The 23983-nt window shown below is 48.6% G+C and overlaps 6 protein-coding genes across 6 annotated transcripts; 4 read left to right on the forward strand and 2 right to left on the reverse strand.

Annotated features, from left to right (window-relative positions):
- Positions 1-427: 427 nt before the first annotated feature.
- On the forward strand, positions 428-6220 carry N7474_008539 (putative amino acid transporter; the record flags this gene model as incomplete). The annotated part of the gene is made up of 12 exons (XM_057199949.1): positions 428-1330; positions 1382-1541; positions 1593-1604; positions 1657-1861; positions 1918-2276; positions 2340-2363; positions 2584-2861; positions 2927-3095; positions 3233-3431; positions 3492-3667; positions 3719-3761; positions 3817-6220. The coding sequence occupies 12 exons, from the start codon at positions 428-430 to the stop codon at positions 6218-6220; spliced, it is 4932 nt and encodes a 1643-aa protein (XP_057050650.1).
- A 636-nt stretch (positions 6221-6856) lies between these two features.
- On the reverse strand, positions 6857-9395 carry N7474_008540 (glycoside hydrolase family 95 protein; the record flags this gene model as incomplete). The annotated part of the gene is made up of 3 exons (XM_057199950.1): positions 6857-8565; positions 8624-8856; positions 8914-9395. 3 exons carry the CDS (start codon positions 9393-9395, stop codon positions 6857-6859), a joined length of 2424 nt encoding a protein of 807 aa, XP_057050651.1.
- Positions 9396-11324: 1929 nt separating this feature from the next.
- On the forward strand, positions 11325-12887 carry N7474_008541 (glycoside hydrolase family 43 protein; the record flags this gene model as incomplete). The annotated part of the gene is made up of 1 exon (XM_057199951.1): positions 11325-12887. One exon carries the CDS (start codon positions 11325-11327, stop codon positions 12885-12887), a length of 1563 nt encoding a protein of 520 aa, XP_057050652.1.
- A 4006-nt stretch (positions 12888-16893) lies between these two features.
- Positions 16894-17836, reverse strand: N7474_008542 (uncharacterized protein; the record flags this gene model as incomplete). Its single annotated transcript, XM_057199952.1, has 2 exons — positions 16894-17458; positions 17595-17836. The coding sequence occupies 2 exons, from the start codon at positions 17834-17836 to the stop codon at positions 16894-16896; spliced, it is 807 nt and encodes a 268-aa protein (XP_057050653.1).
- Positions 17837-21961: 4125 nt separating this feature from the next.
- N7474_008543 (uncharacterized protein) lies at positions 21962-22544 on the forward strand (the record flags this gene model as incomplete). The annotated part of the gene is made up of 2 exons (XM_057199953.1): positions 21962-22125; positions 22190-22544. 2 exons carry the CDS (start codon positions 21962-21964, stop codon positions 22542-22544), a joined length of 519 nt encoding a protein of 172 aa, XP_057050654.1.
- A 406-nt stretch (positions 22545-22950) lies between these two features.
- Positions 22951-23776, forward strand: N7474_008544 (uncharacterized protein; the record flags this gene model as incomplete). The annotated part of the gene is made up of 3 exons (XM_057199954.1): positions 22951-23223; positions 23271-23482; positions 23506-23776. The coding sequence occupies 3 exons, from the start codon at positions 22951-22953 to the stop codon at positions 23774-23776; spliced, it is 756 nt and encodes a 251-aa protein (XP_057050655.1).
- Between the last annotated feature and the right edge of the window lie 207 nt (positions 23777-23983).

Genomic DNA, 23983 nt, shown 5'->3' on the forward strand with positions numbered 1-23983 from the left:
GGCATCACCTGGTCTGCCATTCACCCGACATTGACTGGATATACAACTACTAAAATACCGGTTTACACCCATCAGATATATTTTGGAGTTAATAAAAGTAGATCGGAAATTACATGCGTTTGGACTATGAATATACATTCGAGGTCGTGTTTCTGGCGTCATCTAGATCTAGATCGGACTGGTGGTGTTGTATTTGCTTCTTTCCACAGGGATATATGCAAACAACGAACCAACAGACAAGCGCTACAACCTCAAATGAACACCTCACTGACACTCGCACGAGACGATGTCTTTGCCCAAAACACTCTTGAATCGAACAAAGAGCTTATCAGATAAGACTCGTCACGTGCAGCCCCGACCATATCAGCCAGGCTGATCGCAACCCGTGGAATGTCAACTCTCTCTCTCTTGATCGCCACGGTCAGCGATGCCCGGGGATGACACGCACGAGCATTCGTTGTCGGCGCCCCAGAGCCCGGACGCGCTGGAGGCCCAGTCCTTGCTCTCCGACGACGTAGAACCCAATTCGCCTTCCAACCCCCCACGGCTCGCGTCCAATGGCATGCGCCAGTCCTCCATTTCCCAACCGACGACAGACGGGCAGCGTCGCACCCCGCGGACCATGAACCATGTCCGGTTTGACATCGATGAAGATTCGGCAGCAGCAGAGGACGATCACCATTCGAACGGCCGTGCTCACAGCCTGGATGATGAGCTGTGGCTAAATGAAGAGGACTATGAGCTAGGAGACCAGGGCGCGCGAGGTGCGCGACATACAGGACAGGCAGTTCCTCTTCTCACGGACATTGAGGCCCCTAGCGTGACCCTCGCCACCTCAGATGACTTCTTCCCCGAAGACCACCTCGAGAATGCCCGCCCCCGAAGCGGAATGAAGATGGCGTTTATGAACATGGCCAACAGCATCATCGGGGCTGGGATCATTGGCCAGCCGTATGCACTCCGGCAGGCGGGCATGGCTATGGGGATCCTGTTGCTCACTGCATTAACCATCACGGTGGACTGGACGGTCCGCTTGATTGTGGTCAACTCCAAGCTCAGCGGAGCGGATTCCTTTCAGGCGACTATGCAATACTGCTTCGGGAAAAGCGGTCTTATTGCCATTTCTGTGGCACAGTGGGCCTTTGCTTTTGGTGGCATGGTTGCCTTTTGTATCATCGTCGGCGATACCATTCCCCATGTGATGAGCGCGTTGTTCCCGTCTCTGCGAGAGATGTCCTTCTTCTGGCTTCTCACGGATCGTCGGGCTGTAATTGTCTTGTTTGTTTTGGGTGTCTCGTACCCATTGTCTCTTTACCGGGACATTGCCAAGGTGAGGCCTCTTGCCCGATCTCGATATGCCTCAAAGCTGACATACGGGTAGTTGGCAAAAGCATCTGCGCTGGCGTTGGTTAGCATGATCATCATTGTTATCACGGTCATCACGCAGGGATTCCGTGTACCCTCTCATTCTCGTGGAGAAATCAAAAGCCATCTCATCATTAATTCGGGATTCTTCCAAGCGGTGGGAGTGATTTCTTTCGGTACGCCATCCTTCCCTGCTCAGAATTGAAGCGATTGCTAACAAGTCGCAGCGTTTGTCTGCCGTATGTTGCTGCTTCCTCGCTAACAGGTCTCGAAAACTAACGCATCCAAAAGACCACAACAGTCTTTTGATCTATGGATCCTTGAAACGGCCGACACTCGACCGCTTTACCAAGGTCACCCATTACTCCACCGGAGTCTCGCTGATAATGTGCCTTGCGATGGGCATCGCGGGTTTTCTATCATTCGGATCGAAAACCCAAGGCAACGTTTTGAACAACTTCCCATCTAACAACATCATGGTCAACATCGCCCGATTGTAAGAAACATGTTCATTCCTTTTATTATTTGCACTAACTCACTCACCTTGACCAGCTGCTTCGGCTTGAACATGCTCACCACTCTACCACTCGAGGCCTTCGTCTGCCGATCCGTTATGACAACCTATTACTTCCCCGACGAGCCCTTCAACATGAACCGCCATGTCATCTTCACTACGGCGCTGGTTGTCACGTCCGTGATTATCGCCCTAATAACGTGCGACCTGGGCAGCGTCTTCGAGCTGATCGGCGCAACCAGCGCCGCCGCGCTGGCATACATCTTCCCTCCGCTTTGCTATATCAAACTGAGCGGCGCCAGCCGGCGGGCTAAGATCCCCGCTTATGCGTGCGTTGCTTTTGGGCTGATTGTTATGGGCGTTAGCTTCGTACAGGCTATTGCGAAGATTATTAGTAGTATGTCCTTCCCTTAACTAGTCCTGACGTGTCAGCACTTGCTAATTTGACTGACCATTGCAGATAAGGGAGGTGGTGAGACGTGTGGTGCGTGAGAGCGAATTGCATTGTTATCCGCTATAGATTTTATGGTGTGTTGAGCATCCTGTACATATCTGCTCGGTTAATAGGTATAGAGTCTGTATGCATCATTCGAATTACTGCTCGTTGACCATGCTTGATATTCATCAATTGAAAAGGCTGGTATTTACTCGACCTAGAGATTGATATTGAATCTATTCTGAATTGGTGTGGAATACATTTCCAGCGGTGTTTGTCTCCCAGGCTGCCGTGGTTGTTCGTCCTGCAATAACTACAAAGACCTCCCACACCTTCCCTGTTTGTTTGCCTTCGTCTGCTTCCACACTTCGCTTTCTCTCCCCTTCCCACAATACTTTCACCTTCTTTTACATCCAATCCACCCCTAATCCTCCCTTCTTCCATTCTTACCATCATCTTGACATCTCTAGAACCACGCAAGAAATCCCCCAGAAACCCATCTCGATGGATTCTGAGGCGAGCGAAAGGCTTCGCATCCTACAGCTGGTAAGTCAGCCCAATGAGTCCTCACCTGTCCTGAGCCACTGAATGCTCACTCGGCAACTCACCAGGCTGATCTGGGCACTGCGAGACGCGAAAGGATCTCCACGGCGCACGATCCTCGCAAGCAGGTCCCGGTCCATCTCGCCTACATCGAAGCAACTAGGGAGTCGAATATCACTGGGACCAAGGCTCAACGTCTTGCTGAAGAGAACAAGGGGCAGCTTGAGCAATGGAAAAGTAAGTTACTGACCATAATTGTCCCCTATGTCTTGCATACACCACGATCTGTCGTCAACCACCCCTCCAACCTCTCTATGAGAAGTGCCTCAATCAACCCCCTCTATCACTCAATTGGCTAATCAAATTCCCAACAGACCTGCACAAGACCGTCAATGACACGGGGGACGTGGAAGATTTGAATGACATACTCCAAGGCCAGAGCCATCGGGCTCACTTGTCTGCCAGCTATGGTTTCCTTCATACTCAGGGCCATGGCCATCATCCGATGGCAGTGCAGTCCGCCGGTCGTGGGGGCGGTGTCATGGGAACTCGAGGACGCGAACTCGCCCATGGGTAAGAAACCTTTGGGGCAGCTAGTGTTGCTTAATTGTCTCCAGACTAACGCGGAGCTAGATCTCCCAGGGCTTCGTACCGTGGAGCTGCCTCCAAACCACATCCACGAGCCTCTTACGCCTCAGCTGTATCGGTCCATTTGGACCCTGCTCTTGACACCAACAACGGTGTTGCTGCTAGTGCTTATCGCGGTAAGGGGTATTTCAGAGGCAATGGTGTCAAAGAACGAGGCCATGGTAAGGAACCCACAGATCACAGGTTGATACAGCACTGACACATTCCCCCAGAGGGCAGGAAGCCAGTCCCAGTCCCCCGACCCACGCGACCGACGTATGTACTTCATGTTACTCAAGCTCATCCTCTCATGCTAACTTTTTTCTCACAGGACGGACTATTCCCGACATGTCAGTACCCCACAGGCGTTCTTGGCTTCGATTCACAGCCCAGTTCAGCCTTCCAACCTCTCTCCTGCAACTGCCACCTCTCCAGTCCAGAGGCCTGCATCCGTTGCCATCACCCCGGAGCCGAAGCGTCCTCCTCCCTCGTTTAGGCCTGAGATATCCATTCCGGTCACCGTGCCTGTGAACCCCAAGGCCAAAGTTACCAAGGCTCCTGCTGCTACGACTGCTCCGTCTGCCGCTATAGCCAAGGCTACGCAGGTTTCTTCCATGACAATTCCCTCATACCCCAAGTCCGCGGAAGCTCGAGCTACAGTTCGGCTGCCTGCTATGGCTACGGCTGCAGCTAAACCTAATCCGGCTTCTCCTTTCGCTATTATAGCTGCCACCGCTACTGCTAACGCTCGACCTACTCTACCCTCTACACCAGTTGCGAAACTGGTTGCAGGCGCTCTTCCTGCTGCTACAGCTCGACCTACGCCGCCATCTGCGCCAGTTAGGAAGGCAAATGTGTCTGCGAAGCCGAACCCACAGATGAAATACCCGGTCGAACTTTTGCTCACTATGCAAACCAAGGCAGAAAGGCATCGGCATGCGGTGCTGAAGTCGACAGCCCCGGAAGACAAGAACAAACATGCAATGCAGCATTTGAGTGCCAGGACTTTCCATGATAAAAAAGCTGCTTCCGGGAGCCAGGCCGGTCAGTTTCAAAAGGCCGAACCGCAGGAGAAAGCTCGGGCTGCCAAAGAGCAAGCTTCTCGCACGTGTGTGGAAGTACTGCAGCGACAAGTTGCATTCCTTGCAAGAGTAGGAGCCGCTCAGGCTCCAATGGCTGCTTCTCGTGCCGGAAGGACGCAAAGGTCAGATTCTGAAGCTACGTCGGTGGATACATCAGAAAGCGCCATTTCATACCCCAAGCCTATGCTTCCCGAGAAAGACAATTTCACCCAGTCTGTTTCGAGCGGACATCTTCTCGATTTTGAAGCAGAACCAATGCCCCAAACTGAATTGCCAGAGCATGTTCTCAGCCCTGCGCTGGTGGATTTGACAGGGCTCGATTTCCCCAAAACCAGACTTCATGACACAGTAGAGAAGGAACCCTCTATTCCTGGAACGCCTTCCGTCTCTTGCGAAGACATTGAGCAGCAGACCCTCTCTGAAAGCGTTCAAGATATTGAAAGAATGCTCGATCCGAGGTTGGTTGCGATGTCGAAACTGGTTGACGAGTTCCTGAAACAAATGAACGATTACAGGAGAGAATTTGAATCACATGTCACAAAGGCCCTCAGCTCATCTGGGAAGTCTCAATCGGCATCGCATCAAGTTATCGCGACACCTCAGGGATCCTCCCCTTCTGTGATCATGCACACCGCGCCGGGCAGTCCAGTTCGAGCTCCAACAACACCCAGCATGACCAAGACCGACAAGATCACGGAGATGCAGAAATGGCTTTCCCAATCCGGTGCTATCTCTAGAGATGCAGCAATCAACCATCCATCGTTCTCGCGGTATCGATCTCCGGTGCGTATCCCATCTTCCGGGACAGACTCGCCTCCCGATGCACAGGAGTTACCAGGAACTCCTCTCAAAACTGCTTTCTCCGGGAAAATACCAAGCTTTGACACTCTCCGAGTATCTGAATCACCTGATCGTACAACTCATACTCGTGACCCGGTGAAGAAGTCTGAGCCCGAGCCTGCGGTGAAAGGGTCTACCGCAGAAGGAACCACGGTCTCGGAGACTGTGCCGCCTGGTACGAGCCCAAAGATCAAGTCTCCCGGTGATGGTCAACCTAAAAAAAGGTTTAATTCGATGAACAAATCTATCTACGCAACTCCTGGTGTTCCCATGTACACTGGCCCTCCACTGTACACTGCAATCAGTCAGCCAATCGATCAGCCACTTGGCCAGGTGACTGAATTCGGGAAGACAAAGGTCCTCGGCGTTGCCCCGTACAATCCTTCTGCACGAGTTCCATCGCTGTCTCAGCGCTCTCAGAATATTTCTGTTCGAGATATTACAATGCCAGATGCTCCTGAGCAGACGGAGCCGAACCAAATCGGTGCTCGAAGTACTAGCCCCCCTCCATCTCCTTACGTCGGCCGAACCGACCAGTCAACCTCCGCCTCCTCGGGTGGACTGTACCAGTTGATGTCGAGTGTGCCACGGAAAGAGGAGAACAAGCCAGCCTCTGGTCCTACAGTGCTTGGTCCTAAGCCGTTCACAATCGCTCCCGCGTCCTCCTCCGGTGGGCTTTACCAGCCGATGTCGAGCGTGCCACGCAAAGAAGAGAAGAAGGTATTATCTGGTCCTACTGTTCTTGGTCCCAAGCCATTCACAATTCCCCCTCGCAAGGAGTCGAAGTTCGCTCTGTCACGAATTTTCCAGTAATTGTGAGTAGTGTCTTTACTCGACCAAATCAAGGTTGTTTACGGTCATCATCTCCCCCACTGCCTTCGTTCTCCCGCAGCGGTGTCTTTCTCCTCCCTCTATTTCTCCTCTCTCTCTCCCACTCGCCGTGGGCCTGGCCTCTCTCGTAGGGAATCTTTCTCCTCTCGTCCTGTGTCTTTGCCTCCCACTTTGGGACGACTTGTCTGTTTAAGAGTAGTGCGAATACCGCTCAATGAATGAAAAATGTTAGATTACTGTCAAATCTTCTTTCCCTTTATAGAAAAAGCTTCTCGGAATCTGTCCAGTGTCTTTTTCTCATTTATAAGGGGAGGTGCCCATTATTAACACTACGGGAGTGAGCCACTCTATACTATATTGCATAAGTACCACATAATGCCTGGCATTTCTTGGCTTGCTCTTTCCGTTTTAGTGCTCACCCCTCGCTCCCTGAGTAGAACTGAGCACAGACCAACAATAGCGCTAGCTATTAGGGGTCCGACTTGGGACGGGTACTCCGACACAGACTCAGGCGATCTGACCACTACGTGTGACTTTATCTAGTCCGTCAGGCCCAGAAAATGACTGCATGTGTTATCGAGCTCTTAGTATGAGAGGACTGTGACATCCCTATGGCTTTCAGGATAACTGTTTGCGGTTGCCGTTATTTGGGGTGATAATATACTCTTTACCAACCTCCGTATTGATCGGACCCGTGTAAATCTTCCCGTTGACCGAGAATAACTCACCATCTTGCACGCGGAGTTTGAGCTCATTGCCGAGCTTCGACCTAACAGTGCCACGTGTAAAATTGCCATCCTTCCACTCCACATCGACCTCAAAGCCATGGCGCGCCACGAGGCCCTTGAAGCTACCAGTGGGCACCTCCGACGGGAGGGCAGGAAGGAGGTAGATCGTATGGTCCAGGCTCTGGCTTTGGAGCAGCATCTCCGTGAGGGCAGCTGTGATGCCGAAGTTTCCATCAATCTGAAACACTGCTCCGTGGTCTGTGTTCCATAGCGCGGTGGTCGGGTACGTCTCGTACCACTTCTTCACATGGAACCACACGTCGCTACCCGAGAGAGCGCGGGCGTACTGACAGGCCAGCCAGGTGCGGCTCCAGCCCGTGCTGCCAGATCCATACTGGACACGTCGATCGAGAAGGACCTTGGCTGCGTTGAAGATAGTGTTGTTCTCCAGCGGCTCGAATTGGTTGGAAGGATGCAGACCGTACAGAGGGGATAGGTGCCTCATGCCTGGTGTTGTCTCGTTGTACTCGTACCGCCACTCGAGAAGCTGGCCGTAGGAGCCAATGCGAGGTTCGCGGATGAGCGGCAGGAACTTTTTAGCTGCTTTGACAGCCTTGTCGTCTCCCGGAATCCCGAGCGCCTCGGCGCCCTCAAGAACGCCCTTCATCACGTCGCGCATGAGCTGGTTGTCCATCTCTGGGGCTATGTCCATTGCAGCCCATTGACCCACCTCGCTTTGGTTATTGAGCAAATAGAATCCATTCTCGGGCGAGAGTGATGGGCCAGTCACCAGGTTGCCTTCCCAGAGGAATGCGTAGCACTGGTAAAATGTGGCGACGTCAACCAGGAACGGATACGCTTTTTCTCGGAGAAAATCCTTGTCTCCACTGAAGCGGTAATGGTCAATCATGTGCTGGACGAGCCAAGCAGCTCCCATCGGCCACATAGTAGCCGCGGTATAGTTATCTGTCGGAGCTGGGTCGCCCCAAATGTCGAGATTGTGGTGGAAGACAGTGCCCGGGCAGCCGTATAGGCCCTCAGCCATCTTTTGACCTCTGGGTTTGGCCACGTTCATGAGCTCAAACAATGGCTCTCCTAGCTCACCAAGGTTGGTAGGATCAACTGGCCACATGTTCATTTCGATGTTGATGTCGATGGTGAACTTTCCGCCCCACGCTGCGAAAGTGTCGTTGTTCCAGACTCCAATCAGGTTCGGGGGCATGTCAACGACATCCGGTGTGTTGCGTGAGGAGCTAATTAGCAGATGCCGCCCGTAGTTCCACGTTAGAGTAACAAGCTCAAGATCATCAAGGCTAGTGCGGGCCCTGTTGACGCGCTGGTCAAGAGGGAGCTCAGCCAGGCCATTGGGAGATTTGCCCAGATCCAGCTCGGCACGATTGCTCAGGGCCATGAAGTCGTCGATCGCCTCCTTCTTCAGATTCATGAAGCCCTTCTTCATCGCTGTATCAAGACGCTTGTTCATTATCCCTTCCCACTCTTCGCGGGTGTGATACTCATAGTTTGTCTCAGTGTCAAAGAAAATATCCACAGTAGTCGCTCCCGCAATGGTCAGATTCGAATCAGAAGAAGTGAACTTCGCTTCCAAACAATTAGTATGCATCTCAATAAATTTGAAGATGTTAAAAACCCCACTTACCTCCATCTGCTACAAACCGCGCTTGACCAGTGAACTCGAATGGATGTTGCTCGGCTGGTTGTCCACTGGAGGCCCTCATCGTGATAGTATTCGTCCCGTTAGCGGTCGAAGCGTTGTTGGTCTGAATATATCTCGTGCGAGTGAAGTAGGCGTTGAAGTTCAACGCACCCTTCTTGCTAGCAGTGATACGCGCCGCAATAACATTTGTAGGGAAGTTGGCGATATACTCGCGACTATAGACGAAGTCAGAAAGATATCTTTGCGTGATAGGACGTAGTGGATTGACTGACGTGTAACTGACTCCGTTATACGTGTAGGAGACGCCAACGTTTCCATGCTTGGTATCCAGCCACCGGGTATAGTTGGCCAGGTCATTGGGATGGTCAAAATCGAGGTGTAGGTTGCCGAAGTAGCTGAACTGTCGTTCCGAGGGTTGGGCAGGTGTCATTTCCTGAAGACAGAGATCACCGCCCTCGGTGATATTGCCCTCAAGAAGGTCCTCGCGGACCTTTGACTCATACTGCCGGCCATTTGGAGGGATGCGATGCTGAATCGGACCGTCCCAGATGGACTGCTCGCTGAGTGTAATGATCTCATCACCGCCGCCAAAGATTGCGGACCCCATTCTTCCGTTTCCGATCAGCTGCGCACTGGTTTCCCAGTCGGAGCCTGGCTTATCGAACCAAATATAACGGGCTCCATCAAGGGCGGCATGGCCAAAGCCCGCCGTTCCCAGCAGAAGGCTGAGATGGAAAAAGGAATGCAAGAGCATGGTTGACAACAAGATCTAGATTTGCGGTCTCACAGTCCAGACACTATTAAGCCCTCGTGGGTTCAAAATAGTTGCCTGGAGATTGATGAAAACGACGCATTTTAAATCACAATATGCCACCTTGGAACCCATTTCCCCGCATCAGATACGGTCCTCATCGGAAGATTGTTTGAGAGTTGAAGCTCGGCACTGGGTAAATAGATCTACGCTCGGTCGTCTATTCGCACCAGGCACTTATGCGCATTGGACCAGGTGGATTAAAAAGCTATAGGCCACGGTTCTACATTCAACGCCTTGTCTCCGGTTGTTTACATAAAAGACATTCCGAGACACAATTATCCGACGTAGGGGCCACGTGCCTTTTCTTCCTATTTGCCGGCAAATGCACAATTTCATGCCTCCGTATCTTTTTTTTTTTTTTTTTTTTTTTTTTCAATCATCTATGGTTGATAGATGAGATCAACTTCGGGAGGAAATCAACTGAAAGGCACCCTTAAGCTAATGACCGGCAGAGAATATTGCCAAGGCAGTGGCACAAGAATTGGGAAGAAGGGCCCTGAAACGAGAACACGAAACGGCTGCTTTAACCAAAAAATTTCCGCCAGTTTTCTATCTACTAATGCCCAAAAGCACTACAGAGAACCAAGCATATTAGCTACAGGAAGCTCTTTTGTAGTTAAATATATCGCATGTTCGAGACTTATAATCATCTGCGTCATCATGAAGGCATTTGGGATGAGGAGGTAATGTTCACCTATGCCGTGGTAGACCTCTATCTGCGTGTTAGCAAACGTTGCAAAGAAGGAGTTACGTACGACTTACCACCCACAAAGAATCCAAAAAAAAAAAGCCTATGAGAATACCCCATAAATTCTTAGTCCACATCCTCGTAGGAGTCACTCTAAGGAGCGCCTTACCAATGAGACTAGGATCGTATAATCGTCTGTTCCTGTCTGCTTTACTATGATTGTTCTTGTATGAATCCGAAGGATAACAATAAAAGCGCTAGGGAGGTGAAGACAGGACTAATGGTCAGCGCGGAGCAGCCTCGTGAGGTTAATAATGTTGACATTATTGCATATAGACCATGAATACTATGATGATTTGCTAGTTTGTTTGCTTAAGGACCACTAGGGGTCTAATGGTACCTATGCCGAGGAATCGAAACCCATTCATAGGAAAGTCCATGTTCTAGTCAGAGTCACTTCTTGTGGTATCTAATGCCGTAGCTTTTGGAGGGAATGTCAAATAGGGGGCTAGGGATAGTAGTCCATAACGCGAGAAGCTTTAGGGGGCACTATTTCTATTCGACCCCGCAGGAAAATTACGGATGGAATTTTGGAAATCACCTATGCGCTGCGGAAAAATGCAGAGATTACCTGTTTATTGAGAATAATCGCGTAGCTAACGCATAGCATACCTTCAAAAGTATGTTCTTATAGGGAAATAATCCGCAAAAGACCGTTTAGGACAAGCGCCGCACACTCGTCGACCGTTCTTTCCTAGCATTGTCGAAATCTAAAATCCCAACGGATAATAACGTGATAATACCCGATTACTGTCTTGGATGGCCAGGATGTTGCAATGGTTCCGTCGATGAAGACGATCGATTATTAGCCTGCATGTACCATCATGATTTTACCCTGCAGCTCTGCGGGAGAATAATTTTGGCTAAAAGTAAAGATCAAATCGGGCTATTCATCAGAGGTACCACATGATGCCCCGCATTCCCAACGACTAATGGGCTGCGCGCAGAAAAGCCAAACTTTTCTGGTGGATTTCGGAAAGCTCCCATAGCGGCAAGTAGCGCCGTATTTTCAAACCTTAAGCAATCTTTAAAGACACATGCTTGTTTCCGTGCCCTGTACATTCCCGTCAAACAAACCAAGGCCCAAAAAATATTATCAGTGCGACTATATTCCTATCATGATGTTCCTCAGCAGCGCTGGTATTCTCGTCGGGCTTGGGCTCATAGCCAAAGCTCAAAATTTTACCAATCCCGTCATTTATGGAGATTTCCCTGACAATGACATCTTCCTCGGTCCTGACGGAAAGACCTTCTACTTTTCAAGCTCCTCTTTCCACTACTCCCCAGGTGCCCCGATCCTGGAATCTACCGACCTGGTGAACTGGCAGCTAATTGGCCATTCGGTCCCAACTCTTGATTTTGGGCCTGACTATTCCATGGAAGACGGCAACACTGCCTATAACCGCGGAATCTGGGCTTCTACTTTGCGCCATCGCAAGAGCAATAACAATTGGTATTGGATTGGGTGTATCGACTTCTGGACGACTTATGTTTACACAGCCCCAGAAGTCACTGGACCCTGGCAGCAATCTTCCAGTTTTCAACCCTGTTTCTATGACTGCGGTCTTTTGATCGACGACGATGACACGATGTATGTGGCTTATGGAAGCAATAATGTGTCTGTCGCTCAACTCTCAGCAGATGGATTGAGCATTGTTAAGACTGAGGTAGTGTTTAGCTACCCCCCTGAGTGCACTGGAATGGAAGGGAATCGCATGTATAAAATCAATGGCCTGTATTACATTCTCGATGATTGCCCTGGGCAGTCAATCACCGAGATTTGGAAGTCTTCTAGCCCGTGGGGCCCCTATACAAGGAAGATTCTCAGCGATAATACCCCCTCTCCAGTTTCTGGCTCTGGTTCAGAAGATCAAGGCAGTCTTATTCTGGCTCCTAACGGGCAGTGGTACTTTATGTCTTTTGCTTGGGCATACCCCGCAGGCCGATTGCCTATTCTTGCTCCAATAACCTGGGGTTCAGACGGCTTCCCTATACTTGAAACAGTCAACGGTGATTGGGGTGAATCCTATCCGTATCCTCTTCCACGGAATACTACGACGCCACCGTGGAACAGTTGGGATGGATTCTGGGGTGACTCACTTCCCCCGACATGGGAGTGGAATCACAATCCAGATACGACTAAAATCTCCTTCGACAATCCCGGACTCACGCTCCACACAGCTACCGTGACCAATGACTTGTACCATGCCAATAACACTTTGACTCATCGGCCTAATGGACAGTTCCCAGTCGGAACTGTTCAAATTGACTTTACAAATATGGCAGATGGTGATACAGCTGGGCTGGCCCTGTTCAAGGAACTAAGTGCTTGGATTGGCGTGGTTCGCAGTGGCAACACTTACAGCCTTACTTGCGTGCAAGGTCTCACTCAAGATCCTAACAATCACTGGGCAACACTCAGCACAGGAACTGTTGTTGGAACAGTGTCTATTTCAGCAAAACAAGTCTACCTACAGGCCAGTATGGATGCGCGCTCGGACGGATCCAAGCAAGCGACATTTGGATATAGCCTTGATGGTAATACCTTTACGCAGCTTGGTGGTGCCTTTACTTTGAGCGATAACTGGGGGTACTTTATGGGATACCGTTATGCTATCTTCAACTTTGCGACAAAGGCTCTAGGGGGCTCTATTAAGGTTCTTAGCTTTGTTAGCTGGGACTAGGGATGGTGTCGTTACAATTCTGGACTTGAGATTACAGTGTTTTGTATATGAATGTTGTGAAATCGGAGGAATGGGAGCACAAGAAGCGTCGAGATTAGTTACACGTTATGTTATTGAAGCAATTGAGTCTGTATCGTTAATCTTCTCTTTTTCACGATCTGAAATGAGCGATGATAAGCAGCGTATTACGGCAGAGCCTCACCTTGTAATAGGCGTCGAGATCGGTTAGCGCCTCAGAACAGGCTCGATCAACCATATTGACGTCCACGCGTTCCTGAATATGGTCTACGTTGAAGTACAGCGTTCTTCACAAACCCTACTAACAAACGCTTCCCGGCGCTAAACCAAAAACCTACTAGCGCCCGCTAAACTTCAGGGAAATCCCGCTGTTCTTCAAAGGACTCCCACTACTCAAATAAACATGTCCTCTCGGATTCTGATCATTCAATCTGAATCTACGACCTTTCTACTATGACCACGCCTAGTCGTAGCCCGGTAGCGTCCGTGGTGGGACCAGAACTTGAAGCGCTTCCCTCGTACCTTAGAGTCCTGCCAGTGTTCCGTGTTGTCCTCTGTACGACACATGGGGGTTGCTACACACGACAGAACCTCTCTCGTCATCTATTAGAGAAGCATCGCTTACAGGGCAGCCAGCGACGGAGAATTGCATCCTCTAGTGAATTAGACCCGGTCGCTACCTCCAATGACGGTGTGGTGCACCCACGGGATCGCACGAATGAGATTCGCAGGCTGCCGACCGTACTGGGATTCCTCTTCCACCTCCCTAGACTGCGACTTCGTTCGACCAGCACCGATTGGATACGACACACTATAATAAAACGCATCAGTGGCAAGTTCTGAGTCAAGGGGCCATCCCGTGGCACGAGGCATATCTTCAGAACGTTATTTCAGCAGAAGCAATGCCAGCAGTACTTTGCGGTGGTTCTAGCCGATCAGATCCACCAGACGGCTACTCCACAATGTATAGAGGATATATGGGTAACAAAACGGGTAACAAAAATGAGACGTAATCTGCGCGGTTGTGGTCCGACTTTAGGGGGCGATTACAGTGTTGTCTCGCTGAATGGAGACGATCGATTCACAGGCAAGGCATCAGTGACAGAAAATCAATAATTCACGCTGGCAGTGTTTTCACGTAGTTCATGGATACTGTGATGCTGTTGATGCTGTTGACGGTGTTGACGGTGTTGGTGAAGACGATGGTGACGCTGCGCTGATAAGCGGGAGCGGTGACCTGTTAAAACGGTCAATCACCAGGCGGTGAGTCAACACGCTTATCCCTGACGGCGCACATCTTCGTCTGTTACGCACAAGACCCCACCTGCATGCACAGTCTACTTTTCACTCGCACATCCAAGGCGTGTCTAAACTTCATATCAATTGGAAGCTTGTACGGCGCTAAATAGACAACGACTTCGCATGTATGACCCCTGGTTCACTGGAGTGGACCACAAAGGATTCTGTCAGTGCAACTATCCACCTGGTAATTTACAATATGATCCAGCTGCTGCATTCCTAGCGCTTACTCAGCTAACCGCCACTGTCTATTATGGAAACTGGCGCCCGATGTGGAATTTACACGTCCATTTTCACTCCGACAATTCCCGCCTGTCTGCCCTATAAATACAGTCAGAATAGCTAGTCTGAATAGCATCGATTTCATCATTCTCGAATGAGACTACTAGGTAGAATTACTAGTGCATACGCCCATCAGACATCCTGACAGATTCCAATCTGTGCAGAGTGTACACCGGTCCGCATCTGTGAAATCTTTGAAGTTTGACTATAGTAGTCTATTAAATTAAGCTTCATTTGTATGATTTCTAAGCAACTTCACGCCTCAAAAGTTCATTTGCGAAATGTTGCGGTCTGGTTCCTGATCTTCAACAGCCTCAAATCACGACGATATATTGATACAGGACCGTGCGAATGTGTATGCAATTCCTATGTCTTCAACTGGGAGCTTCCACCTGCTTATGTCCCACGGACGTAGAAGGCTACAACTCCATGTCTGACGTCGACCAGCATGATACATCGGTATTTGTCTCATTGACAGGCACAATAGTTTCTCATCATGGTCTGATATACTCGCGTCCAAGAATGTTTTCAATCATTGGCTGGTCGGACCAAAGGCTATTTGTCCATTGGTGGAAGGTCACTCCAAGAGATAGTGTTAGTTTTTACGGTTCTGTTGACATTGATCAAGCTAATGTCTCAAAGAGAGGACGAAACGTGCTCCGATAAGTACCTTGATTCACTCGTTGATCACATGAAGAGCAAACTCCCACATCTGTGCGCTGTCTTCTCGAATTTGGATCCACTTGGCAGTGAGCTATTGAAAACTGGCACCCTTCCTCCGCATGTGGATTTCAGTGATATTGCATCCAAGGTACAGCGAGCCCTAGGCCTTGACCATGAGGAAGCGGTTCGGGACAATTGTAAATGGGCTTCCCTGGAATGGAAATGGGAATCAAAAAATGAGATCTTGTCTACATTGGAAAATATACTTCGGTACAGGTGCCTCGTTTTGGTTATTGGGAAATTCTGTCCATATCAGTTATCGTTTAGTCACTTTGCGCTTGTTACGATCGCTTACTGAAAAGATAATGACAGTGCAGTACCATTAGCTCTCACCCGGGGAAGCTGGCCGAGTATAAAGAGTTCTATCGGGCTTTAGATTGACATCAAGAGTGCCACCTTTTTAGATAAGCCCTTAATACTTTCTGTTATTCTCGTACATTCTATTCAATTGTTTCTGCTCTACATGATGATCGCGGTCAATCTAGACGATATCATCCGTTCTCGCGTGCCTGCTTCTAAACACTATTTCACGCCGCCGCAAGCACCTGGCTTTGTCCCTCATTACCCTTCGCCGTCGGCTTCAGACATATTCCCCCTAACCCATTAGGTTCCTCCATACCTTACGCAGTCCATTTTTCTATCCTCCGTACATTCTCGTGGCCTACAAAACCATGCCCAAAACCTACAATTCGTGACCTCTCATTCATCTAGTGAAGCGTAATATTCACCGTTATTCAATACTAGCCTTCCTAACTAGTCGGCCACTAAGAACCCAAACGAATTTGACAAAGAGTTATTGAATCGCGATATAGTAAGAAAGGATAGCTTAGTTAAGCTAGATATATACTCGATGGATAGAGAAGCACAAAATGGCTCTGTTGGTGGCAATAGAGGACGGAAATCACGGTCCTTAGAATGATGGTTCGTGAGCCCGATTGACTATCTGAATCCATATTCGGAGAGTTTCCTTTACCCTCATAGGAAAAGAGAAAAGAGAGAAAGAAGGGGATTAATGCTGACTTTGCTTCTTAATACTAGACTTTCGGGACGATGCTAAGGATGCCCTTCTCGAACTTAGTTTATAGGCCGTCTTCGAGGATGATCTAGCTCTATAGGAAGATATTAGCGGTTCGTCACCGGCTGTTGGGTTCTGTCCGTCGGCGGAATGTCCTAGATCTATACCCGAGTTTCCGGCACTAGCTCAAATAATCTCTAACCAGAGAGACTTGAATCTTTTGACAGGTAAGTAGACTCGAATGGGCGTACTTAGTAGAGTCACTCATGTATTAGAATACAGACTAGGCCGCAGTAGACGTCGTGGTGGCTCAAGTCTCCGTTTGCGATAACATGGAGAACAGCATAGTAGCCGATGAAAAGAATTCAATGTCTATGAGCCGAGACAACGTCATTTGCCAAGGAAATTCACTATCCCATCAGCTCGACTATCTACATGAAGCTACTAAAGATAATCTTCATCCGTCAACTTGCAGTCACTAGCGGGAAAGAGCAGATACCGAAAATCCAGCAGTAACCAGTCTATCAGTGGAGGACCGTAAGGGTCAATAGCGCAGAGGAGCTACAGAAATTCGCCTGTGAGAAGGATTTCAACGACAGTAAAAGAATCTTGAATGAAATAATTGGAAATAGACGAGCCCTAATTAAAAAGTAGTTGTGAAGCCATCCCTCACCGCCTCTCGCAGTCGAAGTACCATACGAACGTTATTAGGCGTGTTCCGTAGTAGCTCAATTCAGAAAACATAATTAACATGGGTTCCGAATCTAGCACGAAAATGACTGCATCTAGCGAAGTTAAGATAGCTGTGTGCAGGTCCCAGTCTGGTCGCAGCAGACTAGGTGACTCTGCCCGTTGTGGCCCGGCAATGGGCAACTCGCACGGCCTGGATTTGTGTAACAGGTTCCGGTGAGAAAGTTCTTGGAAAGCTGCTGTTGATTGGTGCAGCAAAAGCAGTATGAGGTAGCAGTAGCAGTAGCCGTAGTAGTGGTAGTTGTGGTTGATACTGTCGTACTGGTCTTTGTGGCCGTGGTCGTGGTCGAGGCCGTAGTGGTGGTCGTGGCTGTAGAAGTGCAGGTTGATACTGTAGCCGTAGTGGTGCTCGTGGCTGTCTTGGTGGTCGAGGCTGTAGAGGTGGTCGTGGCTGTAGTGGTGGTCGTGGCTGTAGAAGTGCAGGTTGATACTGTAGCCGTAGTGGTGCTCGTGGCTGTGGCAGTTGTAGTACAACTTGTCGTGGCTGGTACACAAACGCAGATACCACCCCCGCCAAGGACACCAAGGTCAAGTAGGCCGGTAGATCCACCCTCGCAGGAACCTGATTCGAAACCCGCGTTTTTACACTTCATGAATTAGCATGTCAGTATCGAAGTGACCTCTCCGGATACCCATAGATAATGTATCCTACCTCGGTGTCACAAGCATCCTGGTCGCAACCACCACCAGGGCAAATGCCAATGTTCTTGATCGAACCGCCATCCCCACCTTGCCAAATCTTCACCCCACCATCCTTGCCTCCGCCCCAACCCTGAGGCCCGCCCTGTTTGCCTGGAGCAACCTCGCCCGGGAGCGCATTGACAAAAGCACAGCTTAAAAGGGTAATAAGAGGGAAGAGCATTTTTGCAAAGCAATTGGCTTGAACAATAAGAAATGTTGCTGGAAATTGGCACTTGTTGGACTGCCCGATGTAATAAGAACAATTTTTGTCCCTATCCTCCCAGCGCAGGAGGCTATATATATAGCTCACAGCTATTCATTACCTTTCTAAGTTCGTTATCACAATAAAATGCTTGGACATATTTCCTAGGATGTAAACACTCACCTTTCCTGCAAACGAGCGATAATGTGGAATCCAGGGAGGTTGATTGTATGCACACATTTTTTGGCGTGAAAGTTAAAAGAAGGGAGAACTGTATGAATTCTGAAAAAAATAATGCATTTCTTTATCACAAAGTAATAATAGGCGATGCGTGATATGACACGATATAGAGATATGTTCCGAGTATAGGCAGCGACCTAATGGATAAGGAACGTAATTAATCTATTACCGGAAAACTTCACCACCTATCTTGGCCTATAAGTGACTTAATTACACTTGCACCACTGGTCTACCCTCACTGGCAAGATATTGAAATTCCCAACCGGCTATCGCCCCACCTGGCATGTTCTGAAGAACAGTACATTACGACTAACGTATCACACATCACTAGGACAATTTTCGCTTTATTTTACGTATCATGTCATACTATAACCAACATATAAGACAGCCATACAATACCATCTCAAGAAAGTTCTCGTCCCTCCCCCTTGATTACATAAGATTCTGCCGCCTATTCTGCCAGCTCAAAACCTCATCCGATTTCTAGATACATCACCTAATATTTGGTATACCAGCCCTCAGCCTCAATAATAGCCTGCAATCTATATGGCATTGTCTCTGAGAGATGTACGATAATATCTAGATCTAGTGCATCCCACGCCTCTTAGGCTGCAGCCACTAAAAGCTCACGCGTAGTGTCATTATTGGGCATTCTTTTTAGCTCTGGGTGAAACTTAAAGATCTTATCCTTGAGCAGCGTCCATAGTTCTCAATGGTACTAAGATCTGGTGTTCTCGCTGGCCAGTCCATAATCTCAATCCCCATCTCTGCTAAAACTTCGCGGACGACGCTTGCAGTATGCATTGATGCGTCATCTTGTTGAAAAATCCCATAACGATTTTCAAGCAAAGTAGGCAAGATTCGAAGATATAAACCTCGAATAATAAATCTATCAACACCTCCGCGTCTCGATTCTGGATTTCCGAATAGAGAAATCAGGCTAGTTCGTCGTGTAGAGCCAGAAAACGCAGCTCAACAAATCTGTTTTGTTTGTTTTCCTTTTGTCGGTAAACCGCGGACATCACGTTTTAGAATTTGATCTTTTCGCGAAGGAAAGAGATATTCACGTCGTTCACCTATTCCGCGTTCAACTGTATACGCATCAGACCAGAAAACTCGAGTCCAATCCTGACGGGTATAGTGCTCGTACGTTCGAGCCCATTGAAGTCGTTGAGCAGCGTGGTAAGGCGATAAGCCTAGTCGATCAATAATAAGCCATTTTCGACGACCTTCTTCAACTAAAAGCCGACGAATTGACTCTTTTTTGACTTTATTATCGACTTCAGGAAGTAAATCTTCGTAGGTATGCGAGGATTTTCGTCGATAGCGTTTAAAAGCTTAGCTTTATCGTTATCGTCAAGCTTTCGTGAACACCCAGAACAAGGTGAGGTTTGGTTTTCGATGCGCCTATTCGCTCGCTGAACAGTTGATTTGATCGTAGAGATTGGAATCGACTGATACTCCGCTTGGATTTGCTTGTATGTCCAACCGTCCACGGTCTTAAGCTCTATAAGCTTCATACACGTATAGGCGTCAAGTTCACAGTTTAGACGGCGAGGTGGACGGATGGCGGCCCTAGTAGAACGTATGGGAGGCATATTAGCACTGCTTTATAGAGGAAATATAGAGAAATGTATGTAGACGCGTTACTATACCACTATACTTCGCCCTAACCCGCAGGACCCAAAACCCAACCCAACCCACCCCGCAAATGGGTTGGATTTTGGGTCCAACTCTTTAACCCACAGTGGGTTTTTATTTTAATGAAATATAATTAAATAGAGTATAAATAGTATTAAAAACAACTAAAATAGCTAAATTAAAAATTTAGGGTTAAGTAAATAATCGTAAGAAAAAATGGTGCTTCTACATATCGCACGAATATATATCTTAACCGGCCTATTATAAATCTATTTTAACTACCTTATTTGGTAATTTTGCTAGCTACTACTACTATATATAGCTAGAATAATCTATAATAAGCTTTATTTTGATAAAAATTGGTCATATATAGTAGTAAAAGTAAGAGTAAAGTGTGTAATGGTGGTTACAATTCATAATTTATAAGCAGATTTATGAGCGCTAAGGCCTTGATTTTATAAAAAAAATGGGGTTTAATGGGGTCCCATTGGGGCCCCATTGCGGGTTATGGGTTGGGTATTGGGTCGAGACCTTCGACCCAGTTTTGGTTACGGCGAAGTCTATATACCACCGTTCGCTTGGCGTGTTTAAGCGCGCTGAGATAACCAGACAGTATTGTACGCGGTGTGGGCGGTGTGGAAAGGGCGGTGTGGGAGTGGGACGCAGACTTTCGAATTGCCTCTGTACAAGGTACAGTACTGTATAGCCCAGCGTACGATAGTTGAAATTTCAACTTTCTTGCTCGGGGTGGTAGATAGTGAGGCATCCTAAATGAGGCCCTTAGGATGCCATAAGGGATAGATGCCTTACTGTCAACTGTCAAGCTTGTGTGTGCCCCTTGCTATATCTAAGATCGTACGTATTTACCCCGACGATGGGCTCCGTCCATACAAGCTTATAAATAAGGTTAGGGTCGAATATGTGGGGTGTGCGCCGCGGCGGCGGTAGTTTTGGTGTCCTGGCGCATTACTTTAGGCCGGAAAGAATGCAAGAACGCGGTCATACCCCGGCAATTGGTTCCGTCCAGTACAAGCTTATAAATAAGGTTAGGGTTGGGGTGTGCGCGGGGGCGGCGGTAGTTTCGGTGTCTTGGCGCATTACTTTAGGCCGGAAAGAATGCAGGAACGCGGTCATACCCTGGCAATTGGCTCCGTCCAGGACAAGCTTATAAATAAGGTTAGAGTCGAATATGTGGGGTGTGCGCCGCGGCGACCGTAGTTTTGGTGTCCTGGCGCATTACTTTAGGCCGGAAAGAATGCAAGAACGCGGTCAGATCCCCTTTCAAGTTTGAAATGTGGTTTTGTTTGGGCCGTTCCTATGCCCCGATATGGAAGGCGATTTGGTCAAGCCACCTAGGGTTGAATTCTCGGGACCATAATATTTCTGGTGGGAATGCGAAGAACACTCTGCCCTGGAACGGGCGCATTGTTTATTCTCGCTACAAATCCTACTCCCCGATATGAACGCGATTTGCCCGAGCCCCCTAGGGTTGAATTCTAGGGATCATATTATTTCTGGTGGGAATGCGAAGAACACGCTGTTCTGGAATGGGCACATAGCGAATCCTCGCTACGAAAGATAAAGTAAATGCAAGTCGCCCTGGCGCAAAGCATCTAAGCTACAGCTTTTTAATCATGATTCCTTGAATGTGTCTGTCTGGAACGACATATCGGGGTGTTTATAGAGCCTATTCGTCAATTCATTTGTTTTGCAACTGAGTTGAATCACACACCGTGGACGTGAGCAAGTTTGTCAAACACATTCTTTTCGTTCAAACAGTGAGTACTATTCGGACGGCAGTATGACTTTGGATTCCAAAAACGCGAAGCCAAAGCACTCACGAATGATTTGTCGAATACTTTGGTCGACTCGAGGCACAATCACCTTCCTGCTGTTCATATCATTTTTGGCTTGGCAGCTCATAGCTGGACAGAAATATTGGAGCGAAGTTGGTTATACTAGTCGCAATGATAGTCCCTGGACATCTCGAGTGGCAATTGTCGTCTTCATTACGGCGCCACAGACATACATCCATCTCGGGCTTCGAAACAAAGACTGTATGCAATCCTCACATGTCGAATTCTAATTTGCACATTTATCTATTCATAGATAGATCACTGACTTTACTTTGCCTCCGCAGATTATGCTAGGCTTCACGGTTACGACCTCTATATTGATTACGAATCACATTCTACACGGGGCACCACGTGGCTTAAATTTGACATGGTCGAACGTGTTATCAAGGCTGGACAGCACGACTGGATCTGGTATATGGACTTTGACACTCTTATCACAAACACCAGTATAAGTTTGACGGATCTCATTAATGAGAATCTGGCTAAGGCCACAGAGCCGGACACGATAGATTTCCTTGTAACGGACGATTGGTAAGCATTTGAAGAAGTCACGCAAAGTATAGTCCGAGAAGCTTACGTTCTGATTGCTGTTTAGCAATGGACTCAACGACGGTTCATTTATTGTGCGGTCATCATCGCGCTCTATACAATTTCTTGACGCAATCCGCGCTCTTCACGACAGAGACAAGGAACAGAGTGGAAGATCATTGAGCGACCAAGACTCAATGGACGAATTTCTCAAAAGCGACGCTCCCCTTACCCAGCATGCAATGCGTATTCCTCAGTGGACAATTAATGCCTTTCCCGAAGAAATTGGCTGCTACGATACGCAAAAGAAGAAATGGGAGAAAGGCATGTTTGTAATTCATTTCGCAGGCGCATGGGCTCATGTATCTGGGGAAGATCCCACTGGTCAGCTGATGAGGAAATATGAACCTGAAATAATTTGAGGACGTCTACTGTACCACAGAGGAACATAGCCCTTGCTTACTAACCCTTTAACCTACTCATATAGCTTTAGACGGATACGAGGGTGAGGGGAATGAGATGAAATCGCCTAAAGATCTATTGTTGTATCCTACTATAGTGTAGCTAGAGCCATTAGTGCTTAGGCGTAGCTACTTACGATTTTCTTTTGTTGCTAGTAGGCGTACTTATTAGAAGTCTCCTAAGAGTGTATAACGTCACGGCTTTAGCGTAAGTACTAGCGTAAGTTATAAATTTGTGATGGAAGCAAACCGCTTAACGTCTTAGGGATACTAAGTTTATAGGTGTTAGTGAGGACTAGAGAGCTTATTCCTAGGAGCTCGCGGCTAGCACCTAGGAAGTTACGAGCTCCTAGAGACTAGACTATAAATGAAAAGCGTTACTACCATCGACTCCTCGTCTGACCTCTTCTGGGCGATGAAGGGTGCTGGCCATAACTTCGGCATCGTCACGTCTTTGACCTCGAAGGTTTACGACATCCAGTTTAGCAAGTGGGCGATCGAGACCTTCACCTTCAGCGGCACCAAGGTCGAAGCTGTCTACCAAACTGCCAATGACTACCTCTTGAAGAACGGCACCCAGCCTGTGGGTGTTATCAACTGGTCGTACTGGCTCAACATCCCCAGTGCTGACCCTACCAACGTGAGGACGTCCCATGCCAAAGTCCCAAGCTATGAAGCTAACCACAGCAGCCCGTCATTTTGTTCTACGTCATCCAAGAAGGAGTCACGACCGTCGACTCAGCCTACACACAACCCTTCCACGACATCGGCCCGCTGTCCGCGCAAGCCCAATCAGGAACCTACAGGGATCTCGCCGGATGGTCCGGCATCGCCCTGAGCTCTCCCCACTGCCAGGACGTCGGCCTCGCCAACCCCCGTTTCCCCATCTACCTGCAAGAGTACAACGTCGCCCTCAATCAAGCGCCTACACCATCTTCGCCAATGCGGTCCGCGGCGCCTCCTCCTTCAACCACTCCATCTTCATGATCGAGGGCTACTGCATGGAAGGCGTCCACGCCATTCCCGCCGGTTCGGCTGCCTTCGCCTTCCGCAGCCAGAACATCCTAGCCGCTCCGCTGATCACCTACAAGTCTACGGGCTCTACAATCAACTGCCAGGCTAAGCAATTGGGCGATCAGCTTCGTCGGATCCTTTTCCAGGCTAGTGGTCTGCCGAATCCGTGCCTACGTTAACTATGTCTACGGTGATGAGTCATCGCAGCAGTTGTATGGAGCTGAGTGGTGGCGTCAGAAGAGGTTGCAGGCTTTGAAGAGCATGCGGAGGGAAAGTTTAGTTTCTATGCGCCGATTCCGTAGATCGGTCGGGAGAAGGGATTGGCACTATCTGCACATATACATAGTAGTCTTGACTACCCACCTACTTGATGGGTATTACTAGTA

Source organism: Penicillium riverlandense (genome assembly GCF_028828495.1).
Source record: "Penicillium riverlandense strain IBT 135883 chromosome Unknown utg000007l_segment0_segment0, whole genome shotgun sequence".
Lineage (NCBI taxonomy): Eukaryota > Fungi > Ascomycota > Eurotiomycetes > Eurotiales > Aspergillaceae > Penicillium > Penicillium riverlandense.